At 44.7% G+C, this 14,173-nt stretch overlaps 1 protein-coding gene across 11 annotated transcripts in view; it reads left to right on the top strand.

The window, feature by feature from the left end:
- Window positions 1–5,808: 5,808 nt before the first annotated feature.
- STN1 (STN1 subunit of CST complex) overlaps window positions 5,809–14,173 on the top strand; it is a 61,501-nt gene continuing 53,136 nt past the window's right edge. For 2 of the 11 annotated variants that reach the window (XM_054435928.2, XM_054435929.2), the window contains exons 1-3: window positions 5,809–6,054; window positions 6,497–6,691; window positions 13,534–13,629. In XM_054435928.2, coding sequence (XP_054291903.1) covers window positions 6,559–6,691; window positions 13,534–13,629 — 229 coding nt within the window. In that variant the 5' untranslated portion in view covers window positions 5,809–6,054; window positions 6,497–6,558. Of the gene's footprint in view, window positions 6,329–6,496; window positions 6,692–13,533; window positions 13,630–14,173 lie in introns of all 11 variants that reach the window. The other 9 variants (XR_008491981.2, XM_063670231.1, XM_063670229.1 and 6 more) reach the window with 7 other exon arrangements.

Genomic DNA, 14,173 nt, shown 5'->3' with positions numbered 1-14,173 from the left:
TATTCATTGGATTTAAGTCCAAACTTATTTGGCCAAACTTTCTTCAATATTTTGAGGATGTATTCTTCAGAACAGCATTGGAGAGATGATGGCCTGAAGTGTAGGATGGCTATGAGGGACTGATGGGAGATGAGCCTGGAGAGGCCAGGCCAGGACAAACTTGGTAGGAAATGCTAAGAGATTTGAACTTATTCTGCAGACCACATAAAGCCATTGAAATATTTCAGACAAGGGAGTAACATAGTTTAATTTGCATTTTATAAGGCTCACCTTGGCAGTAGCACAGATGATGAATTGGAAGAAAGCCAAGCTAAAGGCAAAGAAACTAGTTGGAAGGTAGTGTCAGTAACCCAGGCAATAAATGATAAAAGCCTGGGCTCAGGTTATGGCAGTGGAAACAGGGAAGAGAGGCTAAGTTAAGAAAATGCATGTAGAAAACAGAACTGACAGGTCTTCATGACTAATTACATTGTAGGGCGAAAGAGAGGGAGGTGTTCTTGAAACATTCCAGGTTTCTGACTTAGACAATTGGCAGGTGGTGGTGACATTCATCCTGACATTCATCCTGACTTAGAAGGGAGAAATGGGGAAGAGGTTTACTTTGAGGTACCCAGGAGAGTCTGGTTGGAAATTCACATGGCAGACTCAGGAGAGTGTTCTGGGCTGGATGTGAAGAGTTGAGAGTCACTAGAAGATTGTTTTCACTGAAGTCATAGGTTTGGATAAGGCCACTCAGAGAAAGTACATAGGGTAAGAAGGGAAATGAGCAGGAGATTGAACCTCGGGGAACATCAACATGTAAAAGAGATAACAGGAGAGGACACTGAGAAGGAAGAAACAGAGGTAGTAGGAGGAAAACCTAAAAGGTGAGAAAACCCATCAGGAAGCCAAGGTGGGACTGAGAGAAAATATGATCAAATCAACATCAAATACTAGTACGTCAAGAAAAAAAAGATACAGAATGATAAGGAAAGAAAAGTATTAGTTGAATTTGAATCTGCTAAGGTTATTGTGAGTCTTAGGAAAGCAATGTCAGTCGAGTGGTGGGCTGTGGTGGGGTAGGTTGAAGACCAACATAAGCCAAATGATGGTGGGTTGAATTAGAGACCTACCACAGAGGAGTACAGACAGGAAGCATTTAGGACTCTCCCAAGGAGCTTTGCTTTGAAAGGAGATGAGAGTGAGCTGGAGGGCAGTAGTTAAAGGGGAGAAGAGGGTCTTCAGAGATGCTGTTTTTGGAAAGTTTGGATGATGTTAAAGAGAGCAGGAGAGCGTGCTTATGGGCCAAAGGGAAGCCAGAGAGAGAGGGAGGATGACATCATAGGGGATTGAGCAAGGTTGCTAAGGAGGCAGGAGGACAAGTGATACAGATGAGGCCCACTGCATTAGGCCCAGAAATGTTTTCTTATTCTAGTTTCTTCACCACCAATTGACAAATATCCGTAAGAACAATTTTTAGGATAGATTTAGTAAATTGGAATGAGAACACTTCTTATACATTTTTGTACTCCCCACCATAGTATGTTAGATGTGGCAGGTATACCTACAATTCTTTTTTTTTTTTTTTTTTTTTTTTTTGAGAGAGTCTTGCTCTGTTGTCCAGGCTAGGGTGCAGTGGCATAAGTACAGCTCACTGCAAGTTTGGATTCCTGGGCTCAAGCGACCCTCCCACCTCAGCCTCCTGAGTAGCTGGGACTACAGGTGTACACCACCATGACCTGCTGATATTTTTCTTTTTTGTGGAGATGGGGTTTCACTATGTTGCCCAGGCTGGTCTTCAACTCTTGGGCTCAAGCAATCCTCCCTCCCTGGCCTCTCAAAATATTGAGGTTATGGGGTAAGCCACTGCACCCAGCCTGACTACAATTTTTAAATTCATTAAATCATTCCTCTGATGAATAATTAACAACTCCCGTTGTTTACAGGAATAAAGGTAGAAGCTAGCTCAAGACCTTCAGAATCTAACTAACATCTTGGTCTCCAGCTGGCTTCCACTGCAGCCTCCCTCTCCAGCCAGGCTGCTGTGTTGGCTTACCCAGGAACATGACTCGCCCATCCTGCTGCCTATGCCCTGCTCCCACTCCATCACAGCATCACAGTACCCTTTTCACATAGAGTGAGACTAAGACTAAAATCCAAACCAACCATGGCCTACAAGGTCCCTCGGATCTGCCTCCTGCCTATCTCTCCATTGCATATGCAACCGTTCTCCCCACTCTCTCTTCTGTTCCTTGAACAGGGAAGTATTTTGCTGCCTCCACACAGTGGCCCTTGCTTTGACTGCTGCCTGAAATGCTCTTTGCTTAGCTCTGTGTGGCTGGCTTTTTTACCCTTCAGGTCTCAACCTGACGTCACTTCATCTAAGCACTGAGAACAATTTGTTTATTGTCCCTCCACTTTCCCCCTACAGAATGGAAGCTCCATAAAGGCTGGAACCCCACTGTCTTGTCTCTTTCTTACCCTCAATGTCTATTACAGTGCTTGACAAATGCCTTTAAAATATGCTTCATGAATGAAGCATGAATGAATGAACAGCTCCTCCATAATCTCAACACCCAGCTTAAATCCCACCTCCATAGTAAATATGAATAATAGCTGACATTTATTTAGTGCTTACCTTGTTCCAGTGGTTACATATATTATCTCACTTAATGAGGTCCCTCAATTTACCTCCTGTAACTCATACAGTAATTATCCATGCTACTCCTTTCATATTGAATCACAATTTAGCCTCTTACTTTGTTATTTAATATATTACATGCATCACCCTTTTTGCTCCAGTGGCATAATTACTGCTCCTCCACAGCCCAGTGCCAAAGCACACAGAGAAAGCTCAAGATATGCTGAATGACTGAAGATGTCCCCGCCCCCCACCTGCCATCCCTGGGGTTATAATAGTAGCATAAGAAAAATGTTGAGAGGTTGTCTTTATTATGTCAAAGATAAGCACAGTCAGACTTTAGTTAAAGCAGTGAAAACACTTAACTGAATAACTATTGACAGTAGGGGAAAGAGCTGAGTTCCCTTCAGATTCATAGAGAGGTCACTGGGCTTTTTAAAGAGAAAATGAATTGGGGGGCAATGGGGCAGGGAAGAATTGCAGGTGCTTGAGAAGAGTCTGCGAAGCGAAAAAATTACAAAAAATGAGAAGGGAGGGGACCAGTCCATGTGAGACCCATCTAGGCTTGCTAACTGGTGCTTATTGGAGTTAGGCTCCTACCCTCCAACAAAGGCTAGGAGACAAGGCCTTGCCTTCAGGTATTGGCTGGAACAAACAGTAAATTCTTCTTCTTCTTTTTTTTTTTAAATTATACTTTAAGTCCTAGGGTCTAGGGTACATGTGCACAACATGCAGGTTTGTTACTTTTGGCAGCCTTGAGTTTTCTCAGGCAGGCACTTTAAAGGGATCTAGGGTCATTCTAGGAATGTAGCCTTGAGCTGTTTGAAACTATGTAGCGTTTGCTCATGTCTTTATAGGCCAAGGTTGAGGACAAATTGGGAAGAGGACTCAAGGAGCCTGTTTAGAGTTTGGTCAAAGAGAGAATCTTTTGTCAATTGTAAACTTCAAACAGAAAATCTAACCCACTTTGCAAGTGGACAAACTCAATTCCACCTGCAAAGATGTAAAACATGTTTAAAACATCATAGTTTGAGCTTTGAGGTATGAGATATCCAGTTCAATCCCCTCGTTTCCAGAAGAACTTGTTAAAACCTTAACTTTCTAGAAAGAATTGTCTATTCTGTCACAAAGGCTTCAAAACCAAGTTCACAAGTTTCACATTGAGAAGCTATAAGAATGGGTTCCTAGCATTACGTCTTAACTGCTGGGTTTTGAAATATCTGCTTTGCGGTGTTGCAGAATTCCAACCAGAGGAGCCCTGCAGTGTTGAGGATTTTAGGATTCCCTTCATGCATGTCCAGGTGGTGGCTTGGGGAACGTGAAATCTGTGTTGATGGAGACTAAAGGGAAGAGGATCCTCCCAAATTCCTCTAAATGCTTCTGCAGTCTGGAAATTCTTTTCTACATTTCACCTTAGGTTTCAGTTACAAACTACTCCTTCAGGTTTGGGGCTCAGATCAAAAGGAACACCCTTAGACTCCAAGGAGTCCTCCCTTCATTGTAAAAGATGACATCGGGACATTCTGCTCTGCTTATACCACCTGGGTGTGGTCCTTCCCAAGGCTGACAGTAAGCGTGGAGTCCGAAAGGGCTCTTATATCCAACACTCTACCCTTGAGAGCCATGAGCATTATTCCTGAAATCATCTCAGGCTCTAACACCTAGTAGTGATTTCCTCCTTTGGCTTTCACCCTGGAGCAGATGTGTACAGTCAGGAAAATGTCACCCAACCTGTCTCTCCCCATCTGACAGGTCAGCAGGAAGCACCTGTCCTACTGGGTATGTTTTCTTTGCAAGGGCCTTCTTCCTATAAGAGAAGGCATTTTCTCTCTCTCTCTCTCTCTCTTTTTTTTTTTTTTTTTTTGAGACGGAGTCTCACACTGTTGCCCGAGCTGGAGTGCAATGGCCCGATCTCGGCTCACTCCAACCGCTGTCTCCCAGGTTCATGCGATTCTCCTGCCTCAGCCTCCCGAGTAGCTGGGCTTACAGGCGCACGCCACCACATTCGGCTAATTTTTGTATTTTTAGTAGAGACGGGGTTGGTTTCCGTATGTTGGCCTGCCTGGTCTTGAACTCCTGACCTCGTGATCTGCCCGCCTCGGCCTCACAAAGTGTTGGGATTACAGGTGTGAGCCACCGCGCCCAGCCGGTGTCTTCTCTTAATTAAATCTTAAACCCTACATTTCCTAGTGTTCATTGCAGTAGAATCTGGGCAATGTATTTTACCAAGGACTCTTGTTTTTGAGCTTCTTAAATGGCCGGGGAGGTAATTAAATGCCGTGGGTCTAATGACACACACATTTTCCATTCCAGCGGCTCCAAGTTCCTTCTCTGATAAACAGTTTAGCAATTATCTCTTTGGCCACCACCTGCCTCCCCCGGGAATGGTCTGCCAGGGTGATCTGTACTCCCCTGCCATTTTCCAGAGTCTCTGTAAATTAGGAAGAATTCCTGACGTCTCGGGTAACGTAGCTCTTTATGGGAGTGGAACGTGGCTATCTTTCCTCACTTTAAAACAGAAATTCTGGAGACTAAGCACCATCAAGATGGCCATGATTTACCAAAATGCCAGCTTTTCAAAGTTCTTGAGTGCACAACCTTCCAGACTGTAGACCGAACAAGGGTAAAGGAGACAAAATGTATTGTCATGATTTTGCACGGCTAGTCTCTGGCAGAGTCAAGACCTCACATTCACTCGAGGGCTCAAAGTTAGATATTGACATCTCCAAGTGAAACTAGAGTCCTAAGTGTGTGTGTCAGGTCACTTACCAACTATAAATGAACATTTAAAATATGCCACGATGCACTCGTGGCACTGCTTACTTTTTGTCTGTTTTACATATCAGGAATCAAAAAGAAAAATAGTCTGATCCTGACCCAACCTCTAGGAGGCCCAGGTTCAGGGTCCAGCCACCAGCAGGAGGAGGGGTGAAAGGTGACTGGAATAGCGGCGATAGAACTGCAGGAATTTCAAGCTCGGCTCCTAGGCCTCAGCGGTGGAGGCTAGCACGAAGGCGGGGCTGCAGCGCTGCCTGAACGAAAAGTACGCTGCTCTGTGGCAGGGCACGGAACGGGCGGGGCTTCGGCTGGATGGGGCCGAGCGGATGGTTGGGCCGCGGCGAGATGGGGCGGGGCTTCGGGCGGGATGGGGCGTGGCCCTGGAGGGATGGGTGGGGCCTGGGTGGGATGAGGCGGGACTTCGGGAGAGATGGGGCGGAGCCGTGGCGAGGCGCTGCAGTAGAAAGGAAATGCGCTAGCCGGGAGACCGGGGTTGGTCCCCGGCGGGGCAGGGGGCGGGCTCAGGCCGGAACTCCAGAGGCGACCTCAGCCAACTGCTCCTGCGCCGGGCGGGGCCGTCGCCGCCAGCGGCTCCGAGCGCCGGAAGGGCCGGGTCTCAGGGCTCCTGGAGCTGCAGGCGGCGGGAGGGGCTACAAGTGGGTCCGTTTTTTGTATCTTTTTTCCTCCTTATCTTGGCTCATCCCCAAAAGCGGAAAGTTTAGGGCAGAGCGACAATCAGACCCATCCACTATGCCCCAACACGTGCAGGGCTGCGAGGGCTCCCGTTCCTCCCGGGACCCCAAGCGGTTTCTGGTACGCCTGTTTGGACGTATCTTCCCAGAGTGAAAGTTGATGTTTAGCCGTTCCGAAGTTGGTGCTTTGTGGGAAGGAGAACAGCGGGAAAGCCGTAAGGAACGCAGGCTTCCTGACGTAAGGAACGCCTCTTAACACGCCCCGTGGCATGGAGTTTGACAGGGCCCTGGATCCCTGCGTTCACCCCTCCTGGAGTCCTGGACGCCCACCTGGGAGCAGCGTCAGGGCCGTGCCACTTTGACCCACGTTAAACGCATTGCATCCTCATTTCTGTGTCCCATCTAGATGCTTGACTCAGTGATGCAGAACCTTTCAGAGTTAGCTGGAAGCCACAGCCCTGCCTCTTGATGCAGCCTGGATCCAGCCGGTGTGAAGAGGAGACCCCTTCCCTCTTGTGGGGTTTGGATCCTGTGTTTCTAGCCTTTGCAAAACTCTACATCAGGGATATCCTGGACATGAAGGAGTCCCGCCAGGTGCCAGGTATGTGGCTTGCCACCCTGGGATGCCCTGGGCTGCATCTGCCACCCTTTCCCAAAGTCTCAGAAAGCTGGGATTAGAGGCTTTTAGGAGAGCCTTCCCTGCTGCAGGCTTTGAAAGGGACCTAGCCTGGACCTTCGCATGAGTTCATTTATTTGCAAGGTAAAAAAACAGTCTAAATCTTTTTTTTTTTTTTTTTTTTTTTAGTAGGTGTTTGGGGGAGTAACCTTTGTACTGAGGTTTTTACCTCCATTTAGGATCTTTCATACTTGAAAATGCTCATTTGTTTTTCTTTTTCTTTGGCCCTGCTCCTGTTGGAGAGATCGCTAGGCCAGGTATTCCTAGGCCTGGCTCCTTTCCGAAATGTGCCACTTACCTGGTCCGGGCGTGTGACTCACCTTCTGCAAAGTTTGGGTTTCTTTGTAAAAATGGAGCTTAACTCTGTGTAATGGAATCTTTTGATTCCTGATATGTAATGGGGGTTTGTTTTCTTTTGAATTAAGCAGAATCAAAATATTATAAACTCCCTGAGAGGAAGGACATCATTTGTCTTGTTCACCTGTGTAATCCCAGGGCTTAGAACAGTGCCTGGCATATAGTGGGCCCTCAAATAGAAATAGCAGTTGAAGCAACAAGGCATTATACATGTAAAGTTTAAATTTTCTTTTTTTTTTTATTAGAATAGTGGCCACTAGAGATAGGCTTATCTTACCTAAAAATATAACAAGTATAGTTTGGGGTGGATTTAAATAATTCACGTAGCTGTGTAATAATTCACAAATAGCCACATGTTTACTGTGCTATTTGAGAAGTTTGGTTAAACTTTCTTTGCTATTTTGAGTGAAGCTTTCCAGTCAAGGTCCTTCTGAATAACAAACTATGAGTTAGAAGTAGTCAAGAATCTCAAGCATCCACAGTTTTAATGAGATAAGGTTTTGTTTGTTTCCAGTTAAATGTACAAATATATTTGGATGACCTTATGCTAATGCCTTTTGTACAGATTTTTCGCCACACCTTTATTTCCTAATTATTGTTGGAAATGGTCTGTTTTTTCCCTTGGAAGGCAGCCAACCTCCTGCACAGTTTTCCATTTTCCGGTCTGGTTTTCTTCATAGCTCATCTCTTCAGGAAGAAATTAATTCACACCAAATTCTAGCCTTGCTTAATGATCTTCTGCAGGTGAGAAAACAGGTACCAAGGACATGACAGGGGCTTAACTCTACCTGTAGGCAAAAGACTTTATGATGTATTAAAAACAAACCAACAAAAACAGGACCAGTGATCTTTGATTTATCACTGGTGAGAATGTTTCCAAGGTGTTTTAAAAATGAAACCTCATGGTTAAAGCAGACATCAGCTGACAGACTGGATACTTTTAGACCTGGGGCCCCCAGCCCCTGGGACCACAGACCACTACTGGTACATGGCCAGTTAGGAACTGGGCCGCACAGCAGGAAGTGAGTGGTTGGCCAGTGAGCATTAACTGCCTGAGCCCCACATCCTGTCACATCAGCAGCGGCATTACATTCTTTTAGGAGCGCAGACCTTATTGTGAACTGCACGTGTGAGGGATCTAGTTGCACACTCCTTAGGATAATCTAATGCCTCATGATCTGAGGTGGAACAGTTTCATCCCCAAACCGTTACCCCAACCCCCATCCCCGGAAAAATTGTCTTCTACAAAACCGGTGTCAAAAAGGTTGGGGACCACTGCTTTAGACTATACCATAGTGTTCTGGGGGGTGGGGAATTCCACTCCTAGGTTTTTGTTTTGTTGTTGGGTTTGGTTTCATTTACTATAAAGACAAAACTTTTGACTACATAAAATTTAGGATTGTTTAAACAGCAAAGAATATCTTAAACAAAATAACAAAGACAAACCCCAAAAATGATAAAATATGAAATGAATGTGTTGTGTGATAAAGAATTTTGCTGACCTTTGCCCTTGGTTCCTGCAGGGTAACATCTAAATTATTATAGTTTCCTGAGTGATAGAAGCGTCATCATTATTCATGGTGCCCTCTCGAACCACACTTGAATTTATGCAAATCAGGTGGTTCATGCTGGATCCCTAGATAGTTTGGGGTGGGGCTGTCTATGCCTAAAAGACCAACTGTTTGATTAGAGAGTTGGGGGTTTTGAGCCAGATCATATCAGTCTGACCCTTTGGGAAGGGAGTGGGGCTGGAGATTGAGTTCAGTTATGTGGCCAATAATTCAGTTAATTGTGCCTACCTTATGAGACCTCAGTAAAAACTCCGGACACTGAGGGTCAGATGAGCTTCCCTAGTTGATAATCATGTGTTGGTGTGTCAGGGGGCGATGTGTCGAGGACACAGAAGCTTTGTGTTTGTGCCCTCCCAGACCCTGCCCTAGCATCTCTTCATTTGGCTGGCCCTGATTTGGATCCTTCATGGATAAAACTATAATCATAAGTATAGCACCTTCCTGAGTCCTGTGAGTCATTCTAGCAAATTATCAAACCTGAGGGAGTGTTGGGGAACCCCAAATTTATAACTAGTTGGTCAGAAGTGCAGATGGCCTGAGGACTCTCACAAAACTTGGGACTCATGACTCAAATGAGGGTGGTATTGTGGGGGACTGTGCCCTTCACCTGTGAAATTTAACCTAACTTTGAGTAGTTAGCATCAGAATTGCATTGCAAAATGATTGCAAAATGTCAGCTCCTCAAAATTTGAATTTAGAGTTGAACTAAGAAAAATACTGTGAAATTTGATTGTGGTGGTATTTAGATTTGTGTGGGTTCTTTTTGTTTTGTTTTGTTTTTTGCATTAAAAAAAAAGTATCCCAGGTACGGTGGCTCATGCCTGTAATCCCAGCACTTTGGGAGGCCAAGGCGGGAGGATCACTTGAGCCCAGAGTTCAAGACCAGCCTGGGCAACAAAGTGAGACTCCGTGTCTGAGTTTTAAAAAGCAGTACCTATGGTCCCAGTTAGTCAGGAGGCTGAGGTGGGAGAATCACTTTAGCCTGGAAGGTCAAGGCTGCAGTAAGCTGTGATTGTACCACTGCCTTCCAGTCTGGGCAACAGAGCAAGACCCTGTCTCAAAAAAAAAAAAAAAAAAAAAAAAAAAAAAAAAATATATATATATATATATATATATGTATGTATTTTTAATAATAGCTCATAACATACAGAAGTCATATTGTTTTAAATATCTCTATCCATGTCAAACTTTAATGATGGGTTAAATAATAGTGACTCTTTTATTTAAATCATCATATATTACTTATCCTGTTACTCTAGTGGGTACAATAAGTGGAAATAATATATTCATAAGAATTATATTAAGTCTGGTTGAAAAAGATTATCTTACGTGTTTTAATGCTGTCAAACGTAAATAACATAGCATCGATTAAATAACAGCAGTTAAACTAAAAAGAGAGCAATCAAAAGTACTTTTAAAAAGAGAAAACAGTCAAATGTCTTGCTGTGGTTGTGGATGTTCAGGGTCGGCTGCTTGAAATCCGAGTCAACCTGCCTGTGACCCTAGATCCCTGAACCGTTATAGCTTGACCCTCCTCCTTCTTGGGGGCCTGATGATCCAGGGGGTCCTCTGATGCTTTTAGGCCTCTGTGGACTGCATGTGGAACAGCAGGAACACAAGGGCCTTGGGACAGGCTGGAACATGAGCTCTGTTATCTAGTATTTGTTACCATTTTCTTTTCTTAGTTCATTAAGCTTTCTCTCAGTTGACAGAGCAGCCATCCAACTTTCTTGAGCTCTCTTGTTATAGAAGATCACTTTGATAGAAGAAAATGGCTCTCTAATTCTTTTTTCCATGTCTTCAGCCATCTTCTTGTAGATGCTGTGCATCTGATACGTGTAGTTCATGTTTCTATATTCTTGGAGAAGTTTCTTCTTTCTAAGCAGTGTATTTCCTCCTCAGTTGCTTTTCTCTGAGTTTTAAAATTCAAACTATCTGTTATATTCTTCTGATCTCTTTCTCCATTGTTCTGTGATGCTTTTAAGATTTTTTTTTTCATCAGCCACTTGGAACTGGAAGGATTTTGTTGCATCTTCATCTTGAGTGAACATGTTTGTCCTTAAAGGCAAGTCATTGTTGTCAGTCCGTGAGATGAAAATTCACAGGGCTCACTTTTCTGTCCTTTTTCAAGAAAGTCTACTGTGTCCACAAGTGAAGACCTGTTCAGATTTTTATTAAGTGTTGCCACATACAAAGTTGGTACCATTGGATGACTGGCCTCCATCACAGGTGACTTGAGGACTTCATTGGCTTGTGCCATTAGCCTAGTCTTCTCAATGCCTTTCCCCCAGGCTTCAACCCAGGAAGAATACCTTTTGTTCCACTCTTTTCCCCATCTGAAAGTGTTTTTGCTCTTTATTAAAACCATGACAGTGGTATATGCTAGGATCTCCTTGGAGACCCAAAGAATCCTGGGACTTTCAGACATCACCAGCAGAGCATCCTGCTGCTTCTCAACCAACTAGAAAGACATTTCAGTGGCAGACAGCTGGTCCTCTGTGGGTCCAAACAGCTCTGCTTTCTGCCTCTGATTGCCTATGTGCTGTGGGCCACAACAGACCCTGTGGAGTGTCTGTCTCTAATACAAACAAGTACCTGGCAGCCAGGATAGACCATCACGTAGGCCGGGGGAGGGGGAGGCCAGCCCTGTTCTTTAAAACTGTTCTCTCTAACTTTAATCTGCTCAGTGTACAAATAGTGATATAGAGCATTTGGGGAGGCAGAAAGGGCTGAGTGCAGCCAGAGATACAGCCTGGAGCTCAGACCACCTGGCCCTGCAGCAAACCTAGACCACCACAGCTGCACCATGCCTCAGCCCTGCTCTGCCCACAGGCACTCCAAAGCTGAGTGGTGGGGTGTACAGCAGTAGAGGGCATCCCTGGGTGAGGCTCATTTTCCTGGTTTAAAGTTTGCTTCTGCCATAAGGAAGCCTTCCCTTGACTACACGGGACACAGGGATCTCCCTTCTCTGCAGGCTCCCTGTCCTTTTGCGTTTGGTCAGTGCAGGCAGGCAGGGGCAGGGGACTGAAGATCTCCTCAATGGTGTTATGAAAAAGACTAAGTTTCAATTGTGAGAACTTGGGAGAAGCCAGTTGGAACTGGCTACATCTTAAAATGTTATAGCCTGGGTGCAGTGGCTCACACCTATAATTCTAGTGCTTTGGGAGGCTGAGAGTTTGAGGCCAGCATGGGCGACAGAGAGAGACCCCATCTCTATAAAAAATTTTAAAAATTAGTTGGGCTCCTGCTTGAGACCAGGAGTTGAGACTGGAACCACTTTGTCTCCATTCAATTCAAGTTTTCCTAGATGGAGGTGACTCTCTTTTGGGGGTGACACAGTGACCCAGGCTCCTTCCCTCTTTGTTCCTGCCATCTTTAGCTCATGCCTGCAAGGTTGTCCTGAGGACAGTCTCCAACCACCAGGTTATCTTTAGAAGTGTGCCTCTGTGGAGGGAGAGGGTCTTGCTTTTGGCTAAATTTGCCACCTCTTATTTCTTAAAACCACATCTCACTCACCAGGTGTCTCTCTGTAACTGAGGCTTAGAAGCTCCTTGTTCATTCTTTGGACTCTTCCTCAGTCCCTTTGTCTACAAGGGAAACAGAACCATCAGCAGAGGCCAGTCTGGGGGTTCTAAGGGGCATTGGGATTCAGGCCACAGGTCCCCCCATGAATGGAGAGAATAGAGGCTGTGACTACGCTTGATGTGAGGGGAAGACTGGCCAAATGCCTGAGGTGATCGTTGTTTCTTAATTTATAATTCGTATATTTATTTTAAAAAGGACTTGACTGGGTGTGGTGGCTCCCAGCACTTTGAGACACCAAGGCGGGAGGATCGCTTGAGGCTGGGAGTTCAAGACCAGTCTGGGCAACAAAGTGAGATGCCCATGTCTAATTAAAAAAAAAGAAAAAGGAAATCACCATATAAAAGTTTATAAACTGTTTCTGAAAGTAAAGAATTTAGCCATCATGGGGGTGGGGGAAAGAGGCTGGAAAAGAGATTGGACAGGACTCTTTAGTTGCAGGTGACAGGAACACAGTGCGCGTAGCATAAGGTGAAGTGGGGAGCTCGGGTTAGGTTACTGGGGGACAGGCAGAAGGGAAGCCCTGCAGGAGCCAGGACAGCCCTGGGACCATCAGGGACTCCCTGCTCTGAGCAGCCCCTCTGTGTCCTGGCCCCAAGTCAGAAAAAAGCCTCTGGGTATCAGTGGGTAGGTTCCCCCTCTCAGCTTTCTCCTCTGGCAGGAAGTTGCCTGCTGCCATCTGTAGCCTAGGTTTTGAAAACAGAGTTGTAAAAAGAGAAGTTTTGGGGTTGTAAGCTGGCCCCAAAGGGTAGCGTTTTGTAACCTACTTACTGTCTTTTTAAAAAAAATGCTATTGCCAGTTCAAAGAAATTATGACTGGTTTCTTAGAAAAACACTTGTTTGAAAAAAAAAAAAAAAAAAAAAGCCAAAGAAGCCTTTCTCATGGTTTCCTCTCTCTTTCCTTCTAGTTGCTTCAAATATAGTCCTGTGTTTGGTCCCCTAGTATAATGACTGTTTTCAGGCCCCTTGTCAGCATTCTGCATGGGGTGCATTAACCAAATCTAGTTGGACAGCGTTGGTTTTCTCCCGTCTAGTGCAAGCTTTAATGCCAAGCTTTCTACTTAGGACCTGTGAGGAAAAGACATTGGAATTTCTTGGGGCATTGTCATTTGTCAAGGACTGATTCTTAAGTCTAGAATTTCAGCAAACAGCATAGCATTGATTTTTTTACACCCCCTTCCCCGCTACAAGTTAACATTTAATGAAGCAGAAAATGTAATCATACATTATGTCGACTTTGCTTTTTTTGAATTTTAGGTGTATTTTTGTACAATGGACATCCAATAAAACAGGTAGATGTCTTGGGAACTGTCATTGGAGTGAGAGAAAGAGATGCTTTCTACAGTTATGGAGGTAAGAATAATTGTGTCTGAAATGAAGTTGATGTAGAAGGCTGACCCTTCTGGGCTGAAAGTTGGATTTCAGCAGCCCCAGACGTTTAGAGTAGCTGGGGACCCTCACTAAGGGCATGTACTTTCTTTATGGAGTGACCTTTATAGCCCCAGACACGGGCTAAGGATAAAATGAGGCAACGGGTAGGAATGATACTGATGAATTCAGTGAAGTGACAGCTGTTGAGGTGCTAAGAAGTGGAAGAATTAAAATACAGCCCCCTAGGAGCATCGATGGATGGGCAGGGGGGCACCTGATGCCAAAGGGTATATCTGTAAATAGCAAAGGGTGGTAATATATGGTTATGTGGATCACTTTAAAAAGCAAAGACCAGATTAATGTTAAAGCAGATTCTTTAACAATACAGGAAGGTGTGAAAAATAATTTTAAAATATTTATATCCAGAGCAGTTAACAGAAAGCCTTTTGATACTCAAAGGGGTAAATACCCATTATCAGAAAATTTATTTTCCCTCATGATGGAAGCTTAATAAAGGGTTTCTATA

Source organism: Pongo pygmaeus, chromosome 8 (genome assembly GCF_028885625.2).
Source record: "Pongo pygmaeus isolate AG05252 chromosome 8, NHGRI_mPonPyg2-v2.0_pri, whole genome shotgun sequence".
In the NCBI taxonomy this organism is placed as follows: Eukaryota; Metazoa; Chordata; class Mammalia; order Primates; family Hominidae; genus Pongo; species Pongo pygmaeus.
The sequence above is the reverse complement of the archived record's forward strand: the minus strand, read 5'-3'. Positions and strand labels throughout refer to the sequence as shown.